The sequence below is a fragment of the Prosopis cineraria genome, unplaced genomic scaffold, assembly GCF_029017545.1.
Source record: "Prosopis cineraria cultivar Desert tree isolate PC_DT_omini unplaced genomic scaffold, ASM2901754v1 PC13, whole genome shotgun sequence".
NCBI classification, from domain to species: Eukaryota; Viridiplantae; Streptophyta; class Magnoliopsida; order Fabales; family Fabaceae; genus Prosopis; species Prosopis cineraria.
This window is the reverse complement of record NW_026555344.1, coordinates 38,787,809-38,806,796: the sequence shown is the minus strand read 5'-3', so window position 1 is coordinate 38,806,796 and position 18,988 is coordinate 38,787,809. Positions and strand designations below refer to the sequence as shown.

At 28.9% G+C, this 18,988-nt stretch overlaps 2 protein-coding genes across 2 annotated transcripts; both read right to left on the bottom strand.

Moving 5' to 3' along the window:
• Positions 1 to 5,197: 5,197 nt before the first annotated feature.
• Positions 5,198 to 7,250, bottom strand: LOC129291517 (uncharacterized). The gene is made up of 2 exons (XM_054928920.1): positions 6,808 to 7,250; positions 5,198 to 5,737 (listed from the first exon to the last, which is right to left on the bottom strand). Exons 1-2 carry the CDS (start codon positions 7,132 to 7,134, stop codon positions 5,273 to 5,275), a joined length of 792 nt encoding a protein of 263 aa, XP_054784895.1. The 5' UTR covers positions 7,135 to 7,250; the 3' UTR covers positions 5,198 to 5,272.
• Positions 7,251 to 10,253: 3,003 nt separating this feature from the next.
• LOC129289769 (protein NRT1/ PTR FAMILY 8.1-like) lies at positions 10,254 to 13,879 on the bottom strand. Its single transcript, XM_054926526.1, is given in 6 exon segments — positions 10,254 to 11,351; positions 11,845 to 12,034; positions 12,037 to 12,394; positions 12,824 to 13,041; positions 13,128 to 13,260; positions 13,758 to 13,879. Coding segments are annotated over 5 exon segments (1,704 nt in total). The 5' UTR covers positions 13,234 to 13,260; positions 13,758 to 13,879; the 3' UTR covers positions 10,254 to 10,519.
• Positions 13,880 to 18,988: the final 5,109 nt, after the last annotated feature.

The window sequence follows — 18,988 nt, the reverse complement described above, 5'->3', positions numbered from 1 at the left end:
ATTAGAGAGATAAGAAAATGAGAAAAAAATTGGCAACAAACAATAATAGCGTGCTTGGATCAACAACATAGAAGAAGAGAGGGGACTTACCTTTTGATCCCCTTGTCCATCTGATTTAGGCTGGACGGCGCCTCTGGCTGCGTTGTTTGATTTAGATGGAGAAGGCGAATATTTATAGGGATGATATATCAAAGTATTAGGGTGGTTCGGTATTGGTAATTATCACAAGATCACAAGGTATCTCAGGGATATTTTATTTTCAACGGCTCAGATTTTATTTTATATTCTTTTTAATTTAATTCGTTTTCTTTTCCCAGTAGATAGGAGATTAGCATCAATTTGAATGATTCCCAATCTTTTCTAGTATCAAGGTCTGATCTTTTTAGATTTTAGATTTGTGATGAGATTTATCTTTAATATTTTTATTTTATGAGATATGATTTACCATGTCAATATTGTATAAAAAGCAAAAATTATATTGTATGTGGTTACAATTAGGGTGTTCAAAACGAATCAAAACCAATTACATGAAACTAAATCAAATCAAACTGACATAAACAGATCAAAATTAATTATAAATAGAGTTGGAAATAAGTTAGATAGTAATTTTTATATACTTTGAATGGATTTTGTAAGCAAATTAGAGACTCATCTCCTTTATTTTAGCTACTTTCTTTACTTATTTTCTCTTTAATTTGTCATGCTTTGCAAATGAATCATTCTCTTTTAATCATTATAATTTTTAAGTGTTTTGAGGTAAAATGAGTTGTATTTTAGGAGACCTCAGCTAAAAGCAAAAAGGATTTGAAGGAAGAAAAATAAAAAAACTAATGTGAAAATTAAAGTTTTGGAGGGCCTATCATGGTAGGAGTGTGTTGTGATGTGACAAAAAAATAGAGGACATCGGGGCCATGGCAATGTCACACAGTAAAACACGCAGCATCATTTTTTGACGTATTTAAAGAGTGGGAGGCTAGGGTTTTGAGGGAGTTGGGCGTTCTCATATATCTCTAAGGTCAAGAAGGTAACTTTGGACAACAAAAAAGGACTTGGAGGCTAAATTGAAGATTGGATAGGCACTTTGGAGCTTCTTAAAAGGATTTTTTTTTTTTTTTTTTGCATTTTCTCTTTTTCTACTACTCTATGCCTTTAATTCTTTATGTTGTCATTGAGCTTTTCAGCACAATTGAGCCATGTGTGGATAGTTTTGTTTAAAACTTAGAGATTTTATGGACCTCTATGCTTCGTAGCTTGATTTCTCATTGGTTGTTAATGTTTAATGGATGCTTTAGTGCATAATATGAATTTATTTTCCTCATTTTATTGGATGGTGAACTCTAATATATGTTTAGGTTTTAAAATTCACCTTTGAAAGAAAAGGATTGCAATTAGACCATTTATTAAACAATTTTAGATTAGAAATTATCTAATTTATTCTTGAGATAGACATATGCTTAAGAGCTTGAGATAATCTTTGTCAGACTTATATATCATTGAATCATGACTTACATGAGACATCATAACATCAGTTAGATTATGATTTTTTGTGATTAAGGGACACTTAGATCTCATTAGGAGCCTTGATTCTAAAGTTGAAATTAAACTTGATAACTAGGAGAAATTGAATTGTAAAGTATAAAAGAGGATTAGAATTTTCAAGGTGTTTCTTGAATGCTTATCTTACCTCAAAGTTATTTTTTTGCTTTTGTTAGTATTTAAATTGTTAATTCATAAAAATTTCACTCTTTGATTAGCTAACTTTACTAAGATGAAATAAATTTTGTTTGTACCCAATCCCTTTTACTTTAATCTTTTGTGAGACGACCTTGATTCAAGTTATTACTTTTGATTTATTTACTTGGGATGCGTTTGAATTTTTCACGTATCTCTAAGCTAGCTTTTAACTAAATAAACTTGAACCTAACATAAAATTTATATAAGTTTTTTTTTTTTTACAACTCAAACCTAAACCTACATAAAGCTTGGCTTAACATAAAAACTTATTTTAAAAAGCGTACATATTATGACTATTAATATGCTGGAAGCTATTTAAAAGCATGTGTGGTAGGTTAGATTCCTAATTCTTGACTTTAAAATAGGCTTACATTAATAGGTTATAAAGATCTCAAATAAACTTTATAACTATTAAAGCTTGCATATGCACAACTTAATTTACCAACTATAATACATACTTTCTCTGATTTAAAATATAAACATTTTTCCATAGCTAATCTTGGTTCAAAATATAAACAACCTAGTACGTGGAAAAAAAAATTATATTACCCCTTGTATTTATTAATGTAGATATTTGTATAAATATATCTTTTACTCATAATAGAGTGCATTAATAATTAGGACTAAGGGTAAAAAAAAGAAAAATAATATATATTTTAATGACAATTAAAACTTTATTAGTATGCAGATTTTTCCCAAAAACTCTTGTATTTTGGACTAGAGGGAGTATATTAGTAATTGGGACTGGGCATAAAAAAGAAAAATAATACGTATTTTAACAAGAATGATAATTTTATTGATATGTGAATTTTTTTTGAAAACTAATTATATTTTGGACAATAGCAAGTAACAAACATGGGGACATGCCAACTATAATATAATTCAACAATACAGTAATAATACAGAAATTAATAATTCAATACATAAGGCCAAAATGATTGAAAACATGACCCAAAGATTAGAAATTAAAAAGAGTTGACCTATTAAAAACAAATGATAAAATTGTCATATCATCAATTCATCGCATAAAAGCTAACAGAAAGGAACATTGGCAAGAAACAATTTGTCTACTACGAGTTTTGTTTCAGAGGAAAAATGAGAAGAAAGAGGGTGGACTTGATTATTTTCTAATTTTTAGATTCAATATTATATATATTATATTAAATATATTAAAATTATATATATGTAATATATTATATAATAATATCTATGTAAATAGATTGGCTATAAGGCTTTTAGCTCAAGTTTTGTAAAATTAGACCTAACTTATTTACATAAATAGGCATAATCAAAAGCTTAAATCTAACTTAATTTATTTAATAAATAGGTTAAGATAAATCAAAAGTAAGCCAAGTATTAGGCCTCTGATAGATCACCTGGCCTATTTCGATCCCTAATTATAAATAAGATTTGATTGGGTTTCTCTTCACAAAATTAATTAATTTAGTTTGATGTAGATTTTTGCCTTTAAAACTTTAAACTAAACTGAATCAATTTTTATTATATTTATTTATATATTTCTATAAATTTGTCTACGTTATTCTATCTTTTCTGTGTTTAGTTATTTTTGAATCATTAGTAAATAATATGCTAAAATTAGTTAAATGTTATTTATAATTATATATGATAATTTTTAATTATTTATTTTATTGATAACATATTTTTTTCCAATATTTAAATATGTGAATTAATTACTAAAAATATTCTTTTTTGTCTTCAAGATATTTTTTTCATTGGAAACAATAATTAATAATTAAAAATTATCACTAAATATGCGCCTTTACACACACATTGATTATGAAACGATATTTCATAAAAAAATTAAACTAGATCTAAATCTGAACCTAATCAAATCACATTACTTAAAAATTAAATCAAGCTGAATAAATAAAAAAAATAAATAGGTTTCAAACTTTAGCGAATCGATTTGGTGTTTTCTCAAACCGAATGTTCAAACCTATGAACACCTTTAGTTACAAATGATGCTCCATTCATAAAAAATAATTTATCATTTATTATTTATTTTAATTTTATAATATTCTTTTTTTATTAATTGTATCTGATTATTTTTAAAAAGCTGCTTAAAATATCTTTTCATAATGATAAAAACTCTGCTTCAATTTCTTATTTTTTAAAAAAATTAAATAAACATGATAAAATATTTCAATTTTTTTGAAGTGATTTTTTAATGAAAAGAGGTGTACAAGATATTGAAACTTTCGGTTTCTAGAGTTTAATTTTTACGAATTAAATCCTTAAAATTTTATAATAATATATAATTAGTCCTTATAGTTTGAAGTAAAAACACTATTAAAATTATGCAGTGAAATCATTTTTCTAGGCATCATCATCGCCTCTCATTGTCACTACTTGCTTTTTTATCATCATACATTTTCTTATTGGATGAGTCTTCTATCATTGTGCATCTTCTCCTTCATTATTTTGTATTAGAAGTCAGGACAAATTTAAAGGATCAACTCAATAACTAAAATAAATTTAAAAATTTTGATTGATAAAAATTAAATTTAAAAGACTAAATTATAACTGACTGACAATTTCATTCTCCCAAATCTAAATGAATTTGTACTCATCTCAAATTCACTTCTTACTCTTATTGAGCCTTTTCGTTAGTTTTCTCATGTTAAACTCATGCAATATTTGATAAGCAAAACAATGTTTTAAAAATAACTTTCCATAATTGGCGGGAGAGAAAAGTGAGGGGAGAAGAAAAGTGAGAGAAAAAAATAAAAAGAAAATAACATAGTTCCCTGTTTGATTATGAAGAAAAAGGTGGAGGTGAGAAAAAAATAAAAAGAAAATAACATGTGGGATCCACATATTTTTATCTTCAATTTTTCTCTCCAAATATGAAGAAAAAATTTTATTTTTAAATTTACTCACTAATCTTTCCATTGCTGCCTCTTGCTTCCCTCTATTTTATTATGATATTTGTAGCATAATGACATTTTGATAATGAAATTTTGTTAAACAAGAAATATATTTAATTTTTAGATTAATTAAAAAATATTAATTCTAAATTTTTAGTTAAGTATCATATATTTGGTTTTATTTTCAAATTTTAAGATTATTACATAATTAATAATTTAATAAATAAAATTTTAAATTAAATAAAATAATTTTAAATTATGTTTTTGTTCATTCAATAATATATGATAGAAATTATCATATATAAATATGTTAATATATTAAATTTTATTATATAAATATTTTTATAAATAATAAGGTTATTATTATTTATATAAAATTAATAATTTTTTTCTCCTTTCTGTTTTTTCTTATTTAGCTAAGTAGAGAAAATTATATCTCTCCGCTTTTCTCTTTTCATATTTTCTCTCCTTTCATTTTTTTTTCTATTTAATCTATTTATTTAGTAAACCCAACATGTTAAAAGGAAGCATGCTCGGTCAGAGCTGTTCTTTGTCACAACAATGGAAGAACTAAATTAAACCCCAAGAAGTAAAAGGATGTGAGCTTTTCCTTTCTTCCTATTTACAACGAATCACAGCAAACATGTGAATCAATTTTCTTCTTCATTATTATCATCTCGGTTGGTGATCTTCTCTTGTGATGTTGTATCCGTTTCTGAAGACATTTTCTGTTCATAGATGAACTGAGAAACTAAAGCCACAAGAATAGTCGCAAGAACTGCAACTTTTCTCCAATCAGTAGGTGATGAAGAGGAAAGAGAATCCACAATTCCAAAAGTAAGGAGGCCAATGAAGAACAAGTAGATGTTCTTCCTGGTTCTGCTACCAGCTTTTTCTTTGGTCACATCTTTGATCTTTTCTGCTTCCTCTTTGGCCTTTTCTTTGTCAACAGGTGCTTTCTGCCTCAGATTCTTGAAGAAGAGCCCTTCGTTTCTGTCATCCTCCATTTGAACTTCAAAATCAACTAGTTTGTTCTCGTTCTCCTCAATCTCTCGTCTGTTGAGCTCTGCAAATTCCTCAAACTCTAGCATTTGGCTTTCTATGTTTGCTGTTATCTGTAAACAATCAAGGGAATATTGTATTTAGCAAACTATATTGCACTTATTTCTTCCTCACTACTTTAATTTTAATCTTCTCCTGATATAAAGAATGTAAGAAATGTGTCAATCATCAATAATTCAATATACTATAAAATTTTGTATTTAACTAAAAGTGCATAGGACCAACAGGAATTGAGTCTGGAGGAAAAAGTTAGTTCCTCATAACGTGAATAATCAAGGTTCGAGTTTTTATTAGAAGAAGTACCTACATTTAGTACTCGATAGTGTATGAAATAGAATTATTTTCAATAAAAAGACACTTATGGGTAACAACAAAAAATCCATATACTTTAATTATATTTTGTTTTTAATCCTTACAGTTTTATTTTGTCATTCTGAGTCTTATTAATTTGATCTATTCATAATATTAATATTTATGGTTTTAAAAATACACATAAAGATTATAAGCTGACACTGGCAAAGTTAATTTTGGTAACATATAATTGACAATGTTAATGTTTTTATTAACGTGCACTTAATCTCATGTTCGTCTCCCACATTCAATGTAAGTCAAACATAAAAGAAAGCTATTTTTTTACCTTAATTTTTATTTTTAATCATACCTAGTCAATTTATTTCTATATAATTGCCAGTATATTTTTACCATATCAGAATTAACAAAATTACAACGAAATTAACCCTTGTTGTTAGTGTCTATTCACAGTCTTTATGTATATTTTTCAAACTATATGGATTAATTGTTGCTGACAAATCAAACTAAAGGAATAAAAAAAATAACAAAATAACAAGACTAAAATCAAAACATAATCAAAATATACAGTAACATTTTCTCAAGAGTGTACTAAGGGTGTTTCGCTTTCCTTCTATCAGAGTGCTATAACTTATGAAAAGTTTAACTTGCTATAAATTACTAATATATCAATCAGTATGTAACTTAAAATTCATTGATATTAATGCACTAAATAAAGTTGATTATGTTAAAACACTAACTGTTAAAAAAAAAAATCAAGTGTTTATTATAGAGAACAGATCTAGAAATAGTGAAGTTGAAATAAGAGAGATACCCTTTCACTAGCTTCATCTAAGCCTTTGAGAGCATCTTCGCCGACTTTGTCAAGCTCAGCGATGGCTTCCTCGCCAAATTGGGTTAAATACGCAGATCTCTCATCCAGATAATCAGTGAGGCGGACCTTCTGAGCTTGAAGCATGGCGATTCTGGCAAGAAGTTCTTGGCTACGAGTATCTCCATCTGGAGGTGGAGATTGGGGATCGGAATCGTTGGACTTGCAGAGGCGCGAAACGGAATTTCTGGTGGTGAGAAATCTGGCGGAATAGAGAGTACTGTGATTAATAGGACTGAAGGAATGGTTAATCGCTTTGACGGCGATCATGTTTTCATACCAAAGAGGCGTTTGGGGAAAATAGCAAGAAAACGAGGAGGATGGGGGAGAGAGGGAAATGTGAAGGTATTTTGAACCTCTCGTTTTATCCACATTATCTATTAGAGTTTGTAGACAGGGACGGACATGGATACTCATGTTAGATAATTCCCTTCTTTATATCAAATAATAAATAAATAATTAAATAAATAAAAGCATTAGGACATCTAATTGTCTATTATCTAGTATGTGACTTTTGTCTTCGCATGAGAAAATGCATTTCAAGGTCATTTTTAAAAAAGAGTTGAACCGAAGCTTGTTAATTGTCAGCCTTTAAAAAAAAAACAATTTTGAGTATTTAATATTACAATTGATTCTTTTCTTTAAATAAAAAAGGAAGGGCTCATTCGAACGGAGGACCAAGATCAATGGAGGTATAAAATATAAAATAATAAAAATTAAAATTAAAATATTATAAAAGATAATACTTCCTCCATCCATATATATATATATATATATAATATTTTCTGTAAACTTATTTTGTCCCTAAATATAAGAGGTACTGTAATATTTTTGACCTATTAGACAATTTTGTTATTGTCTTGAAAAATGGAAGAGATATCAATTATGTATTTTACCCTACCACCATGATATTAATTGATATTATTAAGAATAAAATTAAAAAATTATTGTGATTTAATGTTATTTCAATTAAATGATAAATTTTTATTAGTATGAGAGATTCAATTAAAAACACTTTATATTTAAGGATAAAGTGAGTATAAATTTACATTACCCAACAAATAATAACATAAATTCAAATTTAATAGGTTAAAAGTTTAAAATATATTGGACTTAAGTAAAATGTCATAGGTTTAAATTTTGTAGAACTCAAATATGTTTTATTTTGAGTTTAGTATGCTCAAAATTATTAGGATAGTAAGTGCAAATTTTCAAAAGTTATAATGCATGCTTGTAAAATTTACCAAGTTTGAGTGGGACGTTTGCCCATCTTCACCTCAACTTAGGTTTGCACTCATTCTAAAAGATTAATTTATTGTGTGAGATTTTTTTGAATTTATAAACTCTACTCTATTTGTAAGACTTTTCGATATGAGACTTATTACAAAACCACCCTATCAACATCTGACATTTTTAGTAGCTCTATTTTACAACATTTTACTTGGCCTCTTGTTAATCAAAACCCTCAATGAGTAGCCATCTTCATAACACCAAACTCTTAAAGAAAGTATCCAAGGCTACACGTAGGTAGGATTGGGTTGGGCATCACCCATTCTCAATACTTGAGTATTAGGACTGGGTTTGGCTTGTTTGACTTGAAAAAATATTATTAATATTTTTTTAAAAATATATAAATAATTTTTCTCTTTAAGAATATATTTATTATCATTTAAAATATATTCTTTGTAAAATTAATATTAGAATAAAAAATAATTATTTAAAGTACATATGATCCACGACTATCAATTATTTTACATAATATTAAGTTAAAAAAAATTTAAAATTTTGAAAAAGACTTAAAAAATTGTAATGATAAGAAATGACCACACATATCATAAAAATAATATAATTCATGATATCTCTCAATAAAAAATAATACCATAAAATAAATATTATTCACAAAAAATATTTAGAAACAAAAGTGACAAATGTTTGGGCCGGATTGACAAGATTGCACCACTACCTAATGCCCACTTGATGTGCTCGAATGGCTCAGGCAGGGTCAGGTTAACTGAACTTTTAAGTAATGTGAATAATCCTAAAAGTACCATTGTCATGAGTTCAAGTTTAAAAAAAGAAGGCACATTTTAAAAAACTAACCTACTATAAAGGAAAGTTTATCATATTTATAAATCTTACTCCACTTATAAAACTCTTTACTCACGCATGACTCATTACACAATCCATTGAATATTAAGTATTGTGGAAATGAGTTTGCTTCCCCCTTTATGATAAAGTTTAAATTTACAAGCTTATTTAATTGGAATCATCTTCGTACCAACTAACTAACATTGATAGTGTCGTTAGCCTCTTATTGCATGAAAGACAGTTCATTTTGATTTTGTATTATAATTCTTTTTTATTGTGCATGAATATCTTCCTATTGAAATGAATCTTATTCAAGATATAATCAGATACCAAATATAAACATTTCACTTAACCAAAATTTAAATATTAATTCACCATATACAAAAGACTGGCCACTTTTACTCTTTATGTCGTATCAACGTAAAAATAATTGGTATTCTCTCGTCTCTGTCTCCTAGTCTCTACTAAAGCAAGAACCATCTTTCTTCTATTGCATGAATTATCACAGCCCAAAAATCGATGTCATTATAGTCCAATTATATGTGATTGGGCCAAGTTGGCAACAAACCAGTATTGTCCATAATTTGGTCCGACTTAATTTGGTCTTTAATTATTAACAAATTTGTACCCAATCCATGAGACAAACAGGAGAGAGTGATAAAATTCGAGGAAACAAACTTAATTTTTCTTTCATTTTGTGAGTTATTAGTAACATTCAATTTACAAACTTCACACAAGTTTCATCATTTACAAATGATTTATTTGTGACTTTTGAGGATAGAAGTTATTGGAATTAAAAATACACCATCAATGGGTATCGTATAATTATATTGAATTAATGAGTATTAATTCAATATATTCTAGTTTAATAAGGTCTGATTGAAAATTAAGAATTAATTTCTAATTGAATCCAATTTAGGAAGTTTATCTACCCATTAATTTGGATATTCTATCGTGATAATTCTTTCGCTTATGAGACGAATTTATGACTATTGAAATTTTCTGTTTTGTATTTGCCACCCACCTTATAATTAATGTTCATTTTTCTCTCCCTCTAAGAACTCTCATAGTCTCATTATCCCGTCCCTACATGGATAATCGGGGAGAGCTTGCTACCCCCGGATCTGGTGTTACTCTATCCCAAACTCATTTATAATTTGGGTGTTTGTTTATGTGATTATTTCCTTCGGAAGTAAAACACACAACTTAAGGTGCAGATTCTTTCCTAGTGGCAGCATAATGAGTACATAGTATCACTCAACACCACAGGAAAAAATGCTCACTCTTCACGCAAAGGTTGGTTTAAACTAACATTGAAGCAATCTTCATTAAAAAAAAAAAAACAATAATTTAAACAAATCAAATAAAATATATACAGATCGAAACGTATGACAATGCAACTAACAAGAATTAAATGAAAAAAAAAAAAAAACAAGATACGGAGAATTCCGACCTAACAAATTAAAGCCACTGATATCTAAGGCTGTAAGCCATTAAAGCTGCCTAGAAATGCAAGGAACGAATAATTAGCGGGAGGGCTGTGTGTCCTAACGCTAGAGCCAACGCGTCAACGAGAAGATGCAGTGATCCTCTTGTATGTATACCTCTTGGCGACCCAGATGAAGACAAGGAAGTCAAGCAAGCTGAGAACGGCCAAGAGCCAGTAGAAATAATCAAGATGACCCCTGTTAAGATTATCTGGAATCCAACCAAGCTTGCCATGCCTTGTGGTTTCTTTAGTCACAATAGTAACAAGCAGGGTGCTCAAATAATTCCCTAATGCATTAGTTGTGAGCGACAGAGCTGAGCACAAGCTTCTCATTGCATCAGGTGCTTCGTTATAGAAAAACTCCAGTTGACCAATGTTAACAAACACTTCAGCACATCCAACCAGAAAATACTGTGGCACTTGCCAGAAAATCGACATGGGGATGTACTCGAGGTCGTAGTAGTTGTTCCTCCGAACCATGCTGAGACGAACAACCTCTAAAATCCCAGCAACAATCATGGAGAAAATGGAAATGACAAGCCCTATGCCCATTCGTTGAAGCTGTGTGAATCCTCTCTCATGGCCAGTGAATTTCCTCGCATAGGGGACAATGATGAGGTCGTATACTGGTGCCCAGAAGATGACACTGAGAGTGTCGAAAAGGGAGAGGGAGGCTGATGGGATTTTGAAGTGAGGGCCAATATGCTGGTCCATTGTGTTGCCCTGTAAAACAAACATGGTGTTCATCTGACTGTATACAGTTGCAAAGATGATCAGTAATGCCCATATTGGCAACAAGCGAATTATGGCCTTCAGCTCCTGCACTTGTGTCACTGTGCAGAGCCTCCATGGACTTGGTGATCCCTTCATGGTATCAGATTCAGTCTCCACCGCTGCCTTATCTAAGCACCTAGAAACAACATTTTCATTTTAGTAAAAATATATGATAAATTAATGATATATCAATATCAAACCGGCAAGCTGGTCCCTGAATTTTTAGGCCCATTAACTATATAGTCTTTGGAAATTAGTAGGTGCACAAGTCAATTTACAGGATAACAAACTCATATCATATTAATTCTTTCATCAAGTAAGCCATAGACGTGAAAGGACATGTGATTAGTTTGTCATTTTCAGCCTTTTAGATACTAACTTGATAATTCAGTAATTTTCTAGTGCTAGAGTTAATAAGGCTTAATGAAGATCGAATTGTTAGTCATGTCTGAGTATTCTTGTAATTGTCTATGCCAATTGTATTCTTAATATATAGGAAGTTATTTGCAATTTATCATAGAGAAATAACCATCCAGTAATATGTTAACAGTTAATAGTATTAAGATACTTCAAATTGCATCACTTACGAAGATAAATCATAAAATAGAAACCTGGTTTAAGTAACTCACTTGATGTTATCTGTGTATTCGAGCTTGCGGCTTCCTTTGATGTTAGATTCTGGATCGGCAGTCTCATAAAGAAGGGACTTATCAGCTGGTACCTTCACTGTAAATTTTCTGCACGCTGCAACGACAACTTGACAAATCCTCGTTAGGGGACTCCCTCCTGGTAATTGAAGTCTGTACAGCGGACTGCCAAAAAAAAAAATATAATTGCAATGACCATTGCAACTGCTGGGACTCCAAAACCCCATCCCCAACCAACGTTCATTTGAATCCAAACCAGCAAAGAGGAAGCAACAAGTGCACCAATGTTAATTGAAAAGTAAAACCAATTGAAGAAAGAACTCTTCCTTTTCTTCTCTTGCTCATCAGTTTCATCAAACTGATCTGCACCAAAAGATGACACACATGGCTTGATGCCGCCAGTCCCAAGAGCAATCAAGTAAAGTGCTATAAAGCAAACTGCTGTTTGTTGCGATGATGGATGGCAACCGCTAGCATCACATGATGGCTTTAGCCCAGGAGCAGCTGCTGACAATGTTAAGAGCGTCATTCCCTGCAAGATAAATATACGTACCATTAACAGAATATACCCCACCTTAACTTAAATGTAATATGATTTGTAATGACATGCATGCTTAGTTCAACCTTTTTTCCTCACAAAAAAACATAATGAAATGAGAGATTAATAACTTGTAGTGTCACACGCTGTTGGCAATGAAAATTGATCCTACTTTCTTCAGTAGAGTTGAAAGCACCATCGTGGATTAATCTTCTAAAATAATTAGTAAAATGGGTAGAGACAGACAACCCTAATGATCACAGAACCACCTTTCCCAGGTAGTTAAAATATTGATCTGTGATGACTATGAACCAATTAGACAATAAAATGCAAAATCATATTCAGAATAGTTCTCATGAAATGTTTGAATTCAAGCATGGAATGAAACAAAGAATAGAAAATAGCGTCTTAAACTTAACTTACAATGACGTAGATGGTAGAAAAAGAAGCAATTGTCCAGTATCTTCCCATGTACGCGTCAGCTAAAAAGGCTCCAAGCAATGGTGTGATGTAGCATGTCCCTGACCAGGTCGTGACATTATTTGCAGCAGTTGCATTACCCTGGCCAAACCGTTGCTGCAGATAGTTCACCAGGTTTGTACTCATGCCATAGTATGCCAATCTTTCACAACATTCATTGCCTGCCACAAAGATTCATTGCTGTGCATCTATAGGTATTCACATGCAAAGATTCTAAGGAAAAAACTGAAAAATGTGAACGCAATACCAAGAATGAAGCGGCATGCTCTCCAATTTCCAGTCTTCTTCTTGTTGGCAGGATTCTTGCGGATATCGACTGTTCCATCTCTAACATATAAGTCCTCGTCTGCCATAGATCAGTCTTTCAAGAAACTCGTCACCTACAGAGATCAGTTTTTGTGTTTTTTAAAACAAGTAGTGTTAATCTCATGTTAACTCATGATACATGTTAGTAAAACATACAAGAAGCTCTATAAAGTTCAGATCACTGGTTTTCCAGTTCATAAATGATTGATTCGAAAGATTATCCGCAAAGAAATAGTTGAAGATTCAGATATGCAAACCCAGTAATGGATTTCACGATGGCTAGAATACTCTCAATTAAACTGCATATGAAGTTATGATGCGCAAATACCGGGATATCGAAAAGTGCCTCTAAAAGAGCAGTTTGTTTTTCCATCGCCATGCGAAAAGGTAGGAAAACATGCTGGGTATTAGTCAATTGTAAAATATGATTACTGGGACCCACGAAATGAAACTCTGGGATTTTCGCAGAACGAAGAAGAATTTTCATTAACAAATCAGTGAGCAGCGAACACATGCAAACAAACCAGCGACAGAGAGAGAAACCATGAAAAGCGAGAAGCAGAGGATATACCTGTTTGGCTGTTCCGCTGTTCGCAGTATGATAGTGTTTGTTGACGATATTCAGATCAAAATCACTAGAAAAGAAAAGAAAAAATAAAAAGTGTTGTTGACGAAGGTAATGCGTAACGCCAAATGCGAGCGAAACATGGAGTTCTTTGCGGTTAGTGCCGTCAAACCGGCAAGAGTAACAGAGAGAGACGCAAAGGAAAGCAACGAGGAGGTAGTTTCGATAATTAATATGGGGCAATAAATAAGAAGCATAGGCAATTAATTAAATGTTGGCAAAATATGCATTTAATGCACTGATTTTACGTAAAATTTTAAGTTATTAATTTCATAAAATATTTTTTACTTGAATTCTATAAAATATTTAAAGGATAATATTTTCAATCCTTTAACTTTGATAACATTATCTCTGTCAATTATTTTTATTTTAAAAAATTAAACTTATATATTAATATTTAAAAGAATTTTGGAAACATCTAAAATTTAATATTAATATCTTTTATTAATAAAAATAAATATATTAATATTAAAAATAATTTTTTAAATAAAATTTAAACTAAAGTTAAAAAATAAAAAATGTAATTTTTTTTAGTTAAATGTATCAGATGCCGAACATTTATTTATGTTAAGAAAATAGGAAAAGGTTATCGATCATCATTGGCTGGGGGAAAAATCCCCCAAAAAAAAAAGGTCAATGATGAATTAGGGGTTAAAAAAGAATAAAAGAGCTCAAACTCAATTATTGTGTAATTCCCAATCAAATTTGAAGTTTCTGTTGTCGAAAATTAAAGGGAAATATTTATATAATTATTTTTTTCATATTTAAGTTACTTGCTTCTAAATAAATCATGACATGTGAAATTGTGAATTATTTATATATTACTCATTTTACAAAAATTATGATTATTAATATTATTAACATATTAAAATTTACATGGTTTGATTTGATTGGATAAAATTGGGCAAAAAAAAGATTTGATTGGATAACTAAGTCTTGCTCAAAAATAAAAATATATGAATATTATATGCCATTTAGCAACCGAAGAAAGAGTGGGCAAGTGGTTGATTAGAATCCAACTTATGGATATGATACAAGCAGAATGGGAGTATCAAAGTTATATAAAGTTTAAGTGAATCGGTAAGAACCTACTAGGCAATTTGGTAAAAAAATATTATGATTTTAAATATAACACTAATAATAATAGGGAGAGATAATCAACAATGTGCTGAAAAAAAATCCCAAAAAGAAGAGTAAAAGAGCTTGAAGATACTCTAATTCCCAATTAAATTTAAGGCTTTAATCGGCAAAAAAAAAAAAAACAAAAGAATTATATACTTAGCTATATATTAAATTAAGATATGTGAATCATTTATATATTACTCATTCTACAACAAACTATAATTATTAATATTATTAATACATTAGAATTTATTTTTTTATTTTATTGGATAACATTAAGTATATAAGGTCATATACCTAAATTTTATCCAAAAATAAAAATATATGAATATTATATGCCATTTAGCATATGAGGAAAGAATGGGTAAGTGATTAGTCAGAATCCAACTTAGGGATATGATACAAACAGAATGGGAATACCAAAATTATATAAAGTTTTAAAATCTTAGAATGTAACATATACTCCTTCCGTTTTTATTTGTAGGAGAAAAAAATTATATTACACAGTTTAAAAATCTATTAATTACATTAATTGTGTTTGAAAAAAAAAAAATTAGACTACAATACTTTTTATTAGTTGTATTAATCAAACCTTTATTAATTATTTTTTATGAATATGAATGATAAAATTATGAGAAAAAATTTAGAAAGTTTGTAATAAATACCTATTGAAAAATGTGATTTTATTCATATAAAAATAAATTAAAAGTGATAGTTTTTTCTATAAATAAAAATAGAAGGAGTATTAAACTAAGATTATATGCTTGAGCATAATTTTTTTGAACGGTTTATTAGTATTAATTATTAATTATTAATATTAATGAATGAAAAAAAAATGCAGTGGAGAGAAAAAGGAGGGAAAATAAAATAAAGGGTGTCCTAGAAACTTGTGAGTTGTGAAGAATAGCCACAGGTGCTAACCATTCTTGAAGCTGGTACTGTAGATAAAGCCAATTACCGTTCACATAGCCATTTAAGTGAATGCGCGTCTGGAGCCATATTTCTAGAGCGGCTCACCTGAGTTAGATTTGTCTGTTAGACTGATGGTATGGGTTACTTTGATTTTTTCTTTTTTTTTTTCAATTAGAACCAGAACTTTAATTCACAAAGAAAGTTACACTTGAATGATCTTATTATTTATCCTTTTATCAACCAAAACTTTCAAAATAGGGAAAACCAAAGCCCTTTAATTTGTGGAGATTTCAATTACCAACAAGTCTCATAAAATATATAAAATACCCTCAAGTCTCAAGTTTTTTATTTTACATATATTTTATGTTAAATAATTAAAGTACCCATGTTTAATTTAAAAAAAAAAATGCTTCCCACTTTCGACTGTCAAAGCCCCAGCCAACCACCATCCACTGAGCTGGCTACCAACAATGAAATGATTTTGGGAAGGGTGGCTTGAGGGGATTAGATCCAAGGCCACATAATTTTGAAAAAAATATATATGAACCACAAGACTGTTTAATCATTTTGTTACATGTATGCAAAATATATATATATATATATATATTAAACTTGGGGACACGAGGTTGGTAAGATAGATTTTAGTAATCAATTATGTATAAGGTAATTGTTATTCATATTAGGTAACTTGCCAATAAAAAATATGCACATTTAATAGTTAATTATAATGTAACATCTTTATTATTTACATTGAGTGACTCATCAATAAAAAATATGCACAGTTAGTATCTAATAATGTATAAAAAAAATTGTTATTTATGCTGGGTGACTTCTCAATAGAGAATGTGCACATATAATAGCCAATGACGTATAAGATACTTGTTATTTACCTTAAATGACTTATCAATGAAGAATATGCACATCTTATAGTCAATTATGTATAAGATATTTGTTATTTATATTGAGTTATTTGTCAATGGAGAATGTGCAGATTTAGTAATCAATGATGTATAAGGCACTTATTATTCATACTAATGACTTGTCAATAAAAAATATGCACATTTTATAGTCAATAAGTTATAAGACACTTGTTATTTACATTGAATCACTTGTCAATAGAGAATATGCACATTTAATTATCATTGAAATATAAGATACTTGTTATCCATATTATGTCACTTGTAAATAACCATATCCTTCATTAACAAGTCATGTGTATAACAAGTATTTTATATATCATTGACCATTAAATATACATATTCTCCATTAACAAATCACATTATGTGAATAACAAAATCATTAACTATTACATATTTTTCATTGATAAATCATCCGATGTGAATAACAATACCTTATACATCAGTGACTACTAAATGTACATATTCTCAATTGATAAGTTATTTAGTATAAATAACAAGTATCTTATACACTATTAAATATTAAATTCTATTTCAACAACTTGTTTCTCCATGTTAAACACACACACACACACATGTATGTATGCATACAATTTTTTGCATATGCATAACAAAAAGCTTCAATCACCTAGTGGTTCACATTCATTCTAGAAACTATATGATCTTAGGTTCTTATCCCTCCTAGACCAACCTTTCAAAACTTATTACATTGTTGGTCTTGGAGCTTCAGTGGGTAGTAGTCAGCTAGAGCTCTAGTGATCGGTGGTAGCAAGCGTTTTGAAAAATTTATCATTTGATCCTTATGATTTTGACTCAATTATAACTCAATTTTTAAACTTTAATTTGTTATAGTTCAATTCTTGAAATTTTAATTCGGTTATAAATCAGTATTTGACCTTTGCCTCTTGTAATTTAGTCTCTAAATTTTCAATCTTTTAAATATTAATCTCTATATTTTAAAAAATAAAATTATAAAGATTAAAAATATTTTAAAATTTATTACTAATATTTTAAATTATTAAACCCTTTTAATATTCATAAATATTAAAAGTATAAAATATTTTTAATCTTGATAATTTTATTTTTTAAAATATAGAGACCAATATTTAAGAGGTTGAAACTCCAGAAACTAAATTGCAAGAGGCAAAGTATAGGGATTGATTTATAACCAAGTTAAAATTTCAGAAACTGAGTTATAACTAATCAAAGTTAAAGAATTAAGTTATAATTGAGTCAAAATTATAAAGACTAAATGATTAATTTTTTCAAGCTTTTGTTTAAAAAAAAGTAAAACAAAGGTATTTTCATAATTTAACATACATATATTTCAAATAATAAATTTGGGATTTGAAAGTATTTTGTACATTTTATGAAATTTTTTAATAATTAAAATCCTCACGAGAGATCATGGAGTGATTTTCCTTTTAAAATATTAGCACCTTTGGTCAATCTTCCATACTTTTTAATATCCCCACTTTTTTTACAAACATAGTTAGTAAATAATAAAATATTTTCTTTAAAATGATAAAAATAAAAAATGTTTATCTAATAAAAGAATATGATAATCTTATACGCAAGTGTACATATTAAAATGCGTTGTAATATAGAGTTTAAAGTGAGTCATATTATTATTCATGACCAAAAAGTGAGTCATATTATATATCATTCAAAAACAATATATTTTCTATGGATTCTTTCTTAATAAAATAATATTAATAATAGAACTTTGGCTTTCGAAGTGCATGGCAAATTAATCCACAGGCTTTTTAAACATGTGTTTTTTAAATAAGAAAGAGGCAAAGCGTTGATTGAAAAAAAAAAAAAGATGGATGACTGACTCATTTGATCATTTAAATACCTTGATTCAAAAAACTGCCTCCACCACTTGACTATAAATTTTGGACATTGCACACAAGCCAGACGTCGATATATAATCGATATATATTATATATATATATATATATATATGAATAGTGGAGTCACATTAGTTTGAGCGGGTGCATTAGAGAAAAATTATAAACAGGGCATACAAAATTTATAACTTTACAGCCTCTACTCTTAATATTTGACATTATTTGAAATGAATGAAAAATATTTAGATTCAAAAACTTATTAAATATATAATATTTTAATAATTTATATAAGATATGAAAAGCATATATGTATAATAAAAGCCATATCAAGCCACGGACACAAAACATTCAATATGATTTTTTAAAATAAAAA

What these genes read in the sequence shown, in the direction of transcription:
- LOC129291517 (XM_054928920.1), bottom strand. Translation starts at nt 7,134, where the DNA reads ATGATCGCCGTCAAAGCGATTAACCATTCCTTCAGTCCTATTAATCAC. An exon ending in TAGATGAAGCTAGTGAAAGG is followed by an intron (nt 5,738 to 6,807) that starts GTATCTCTCTTA and finishes GATTGTTTACAG; the next exon opens with ATAACAGCAAACATAGAAAG.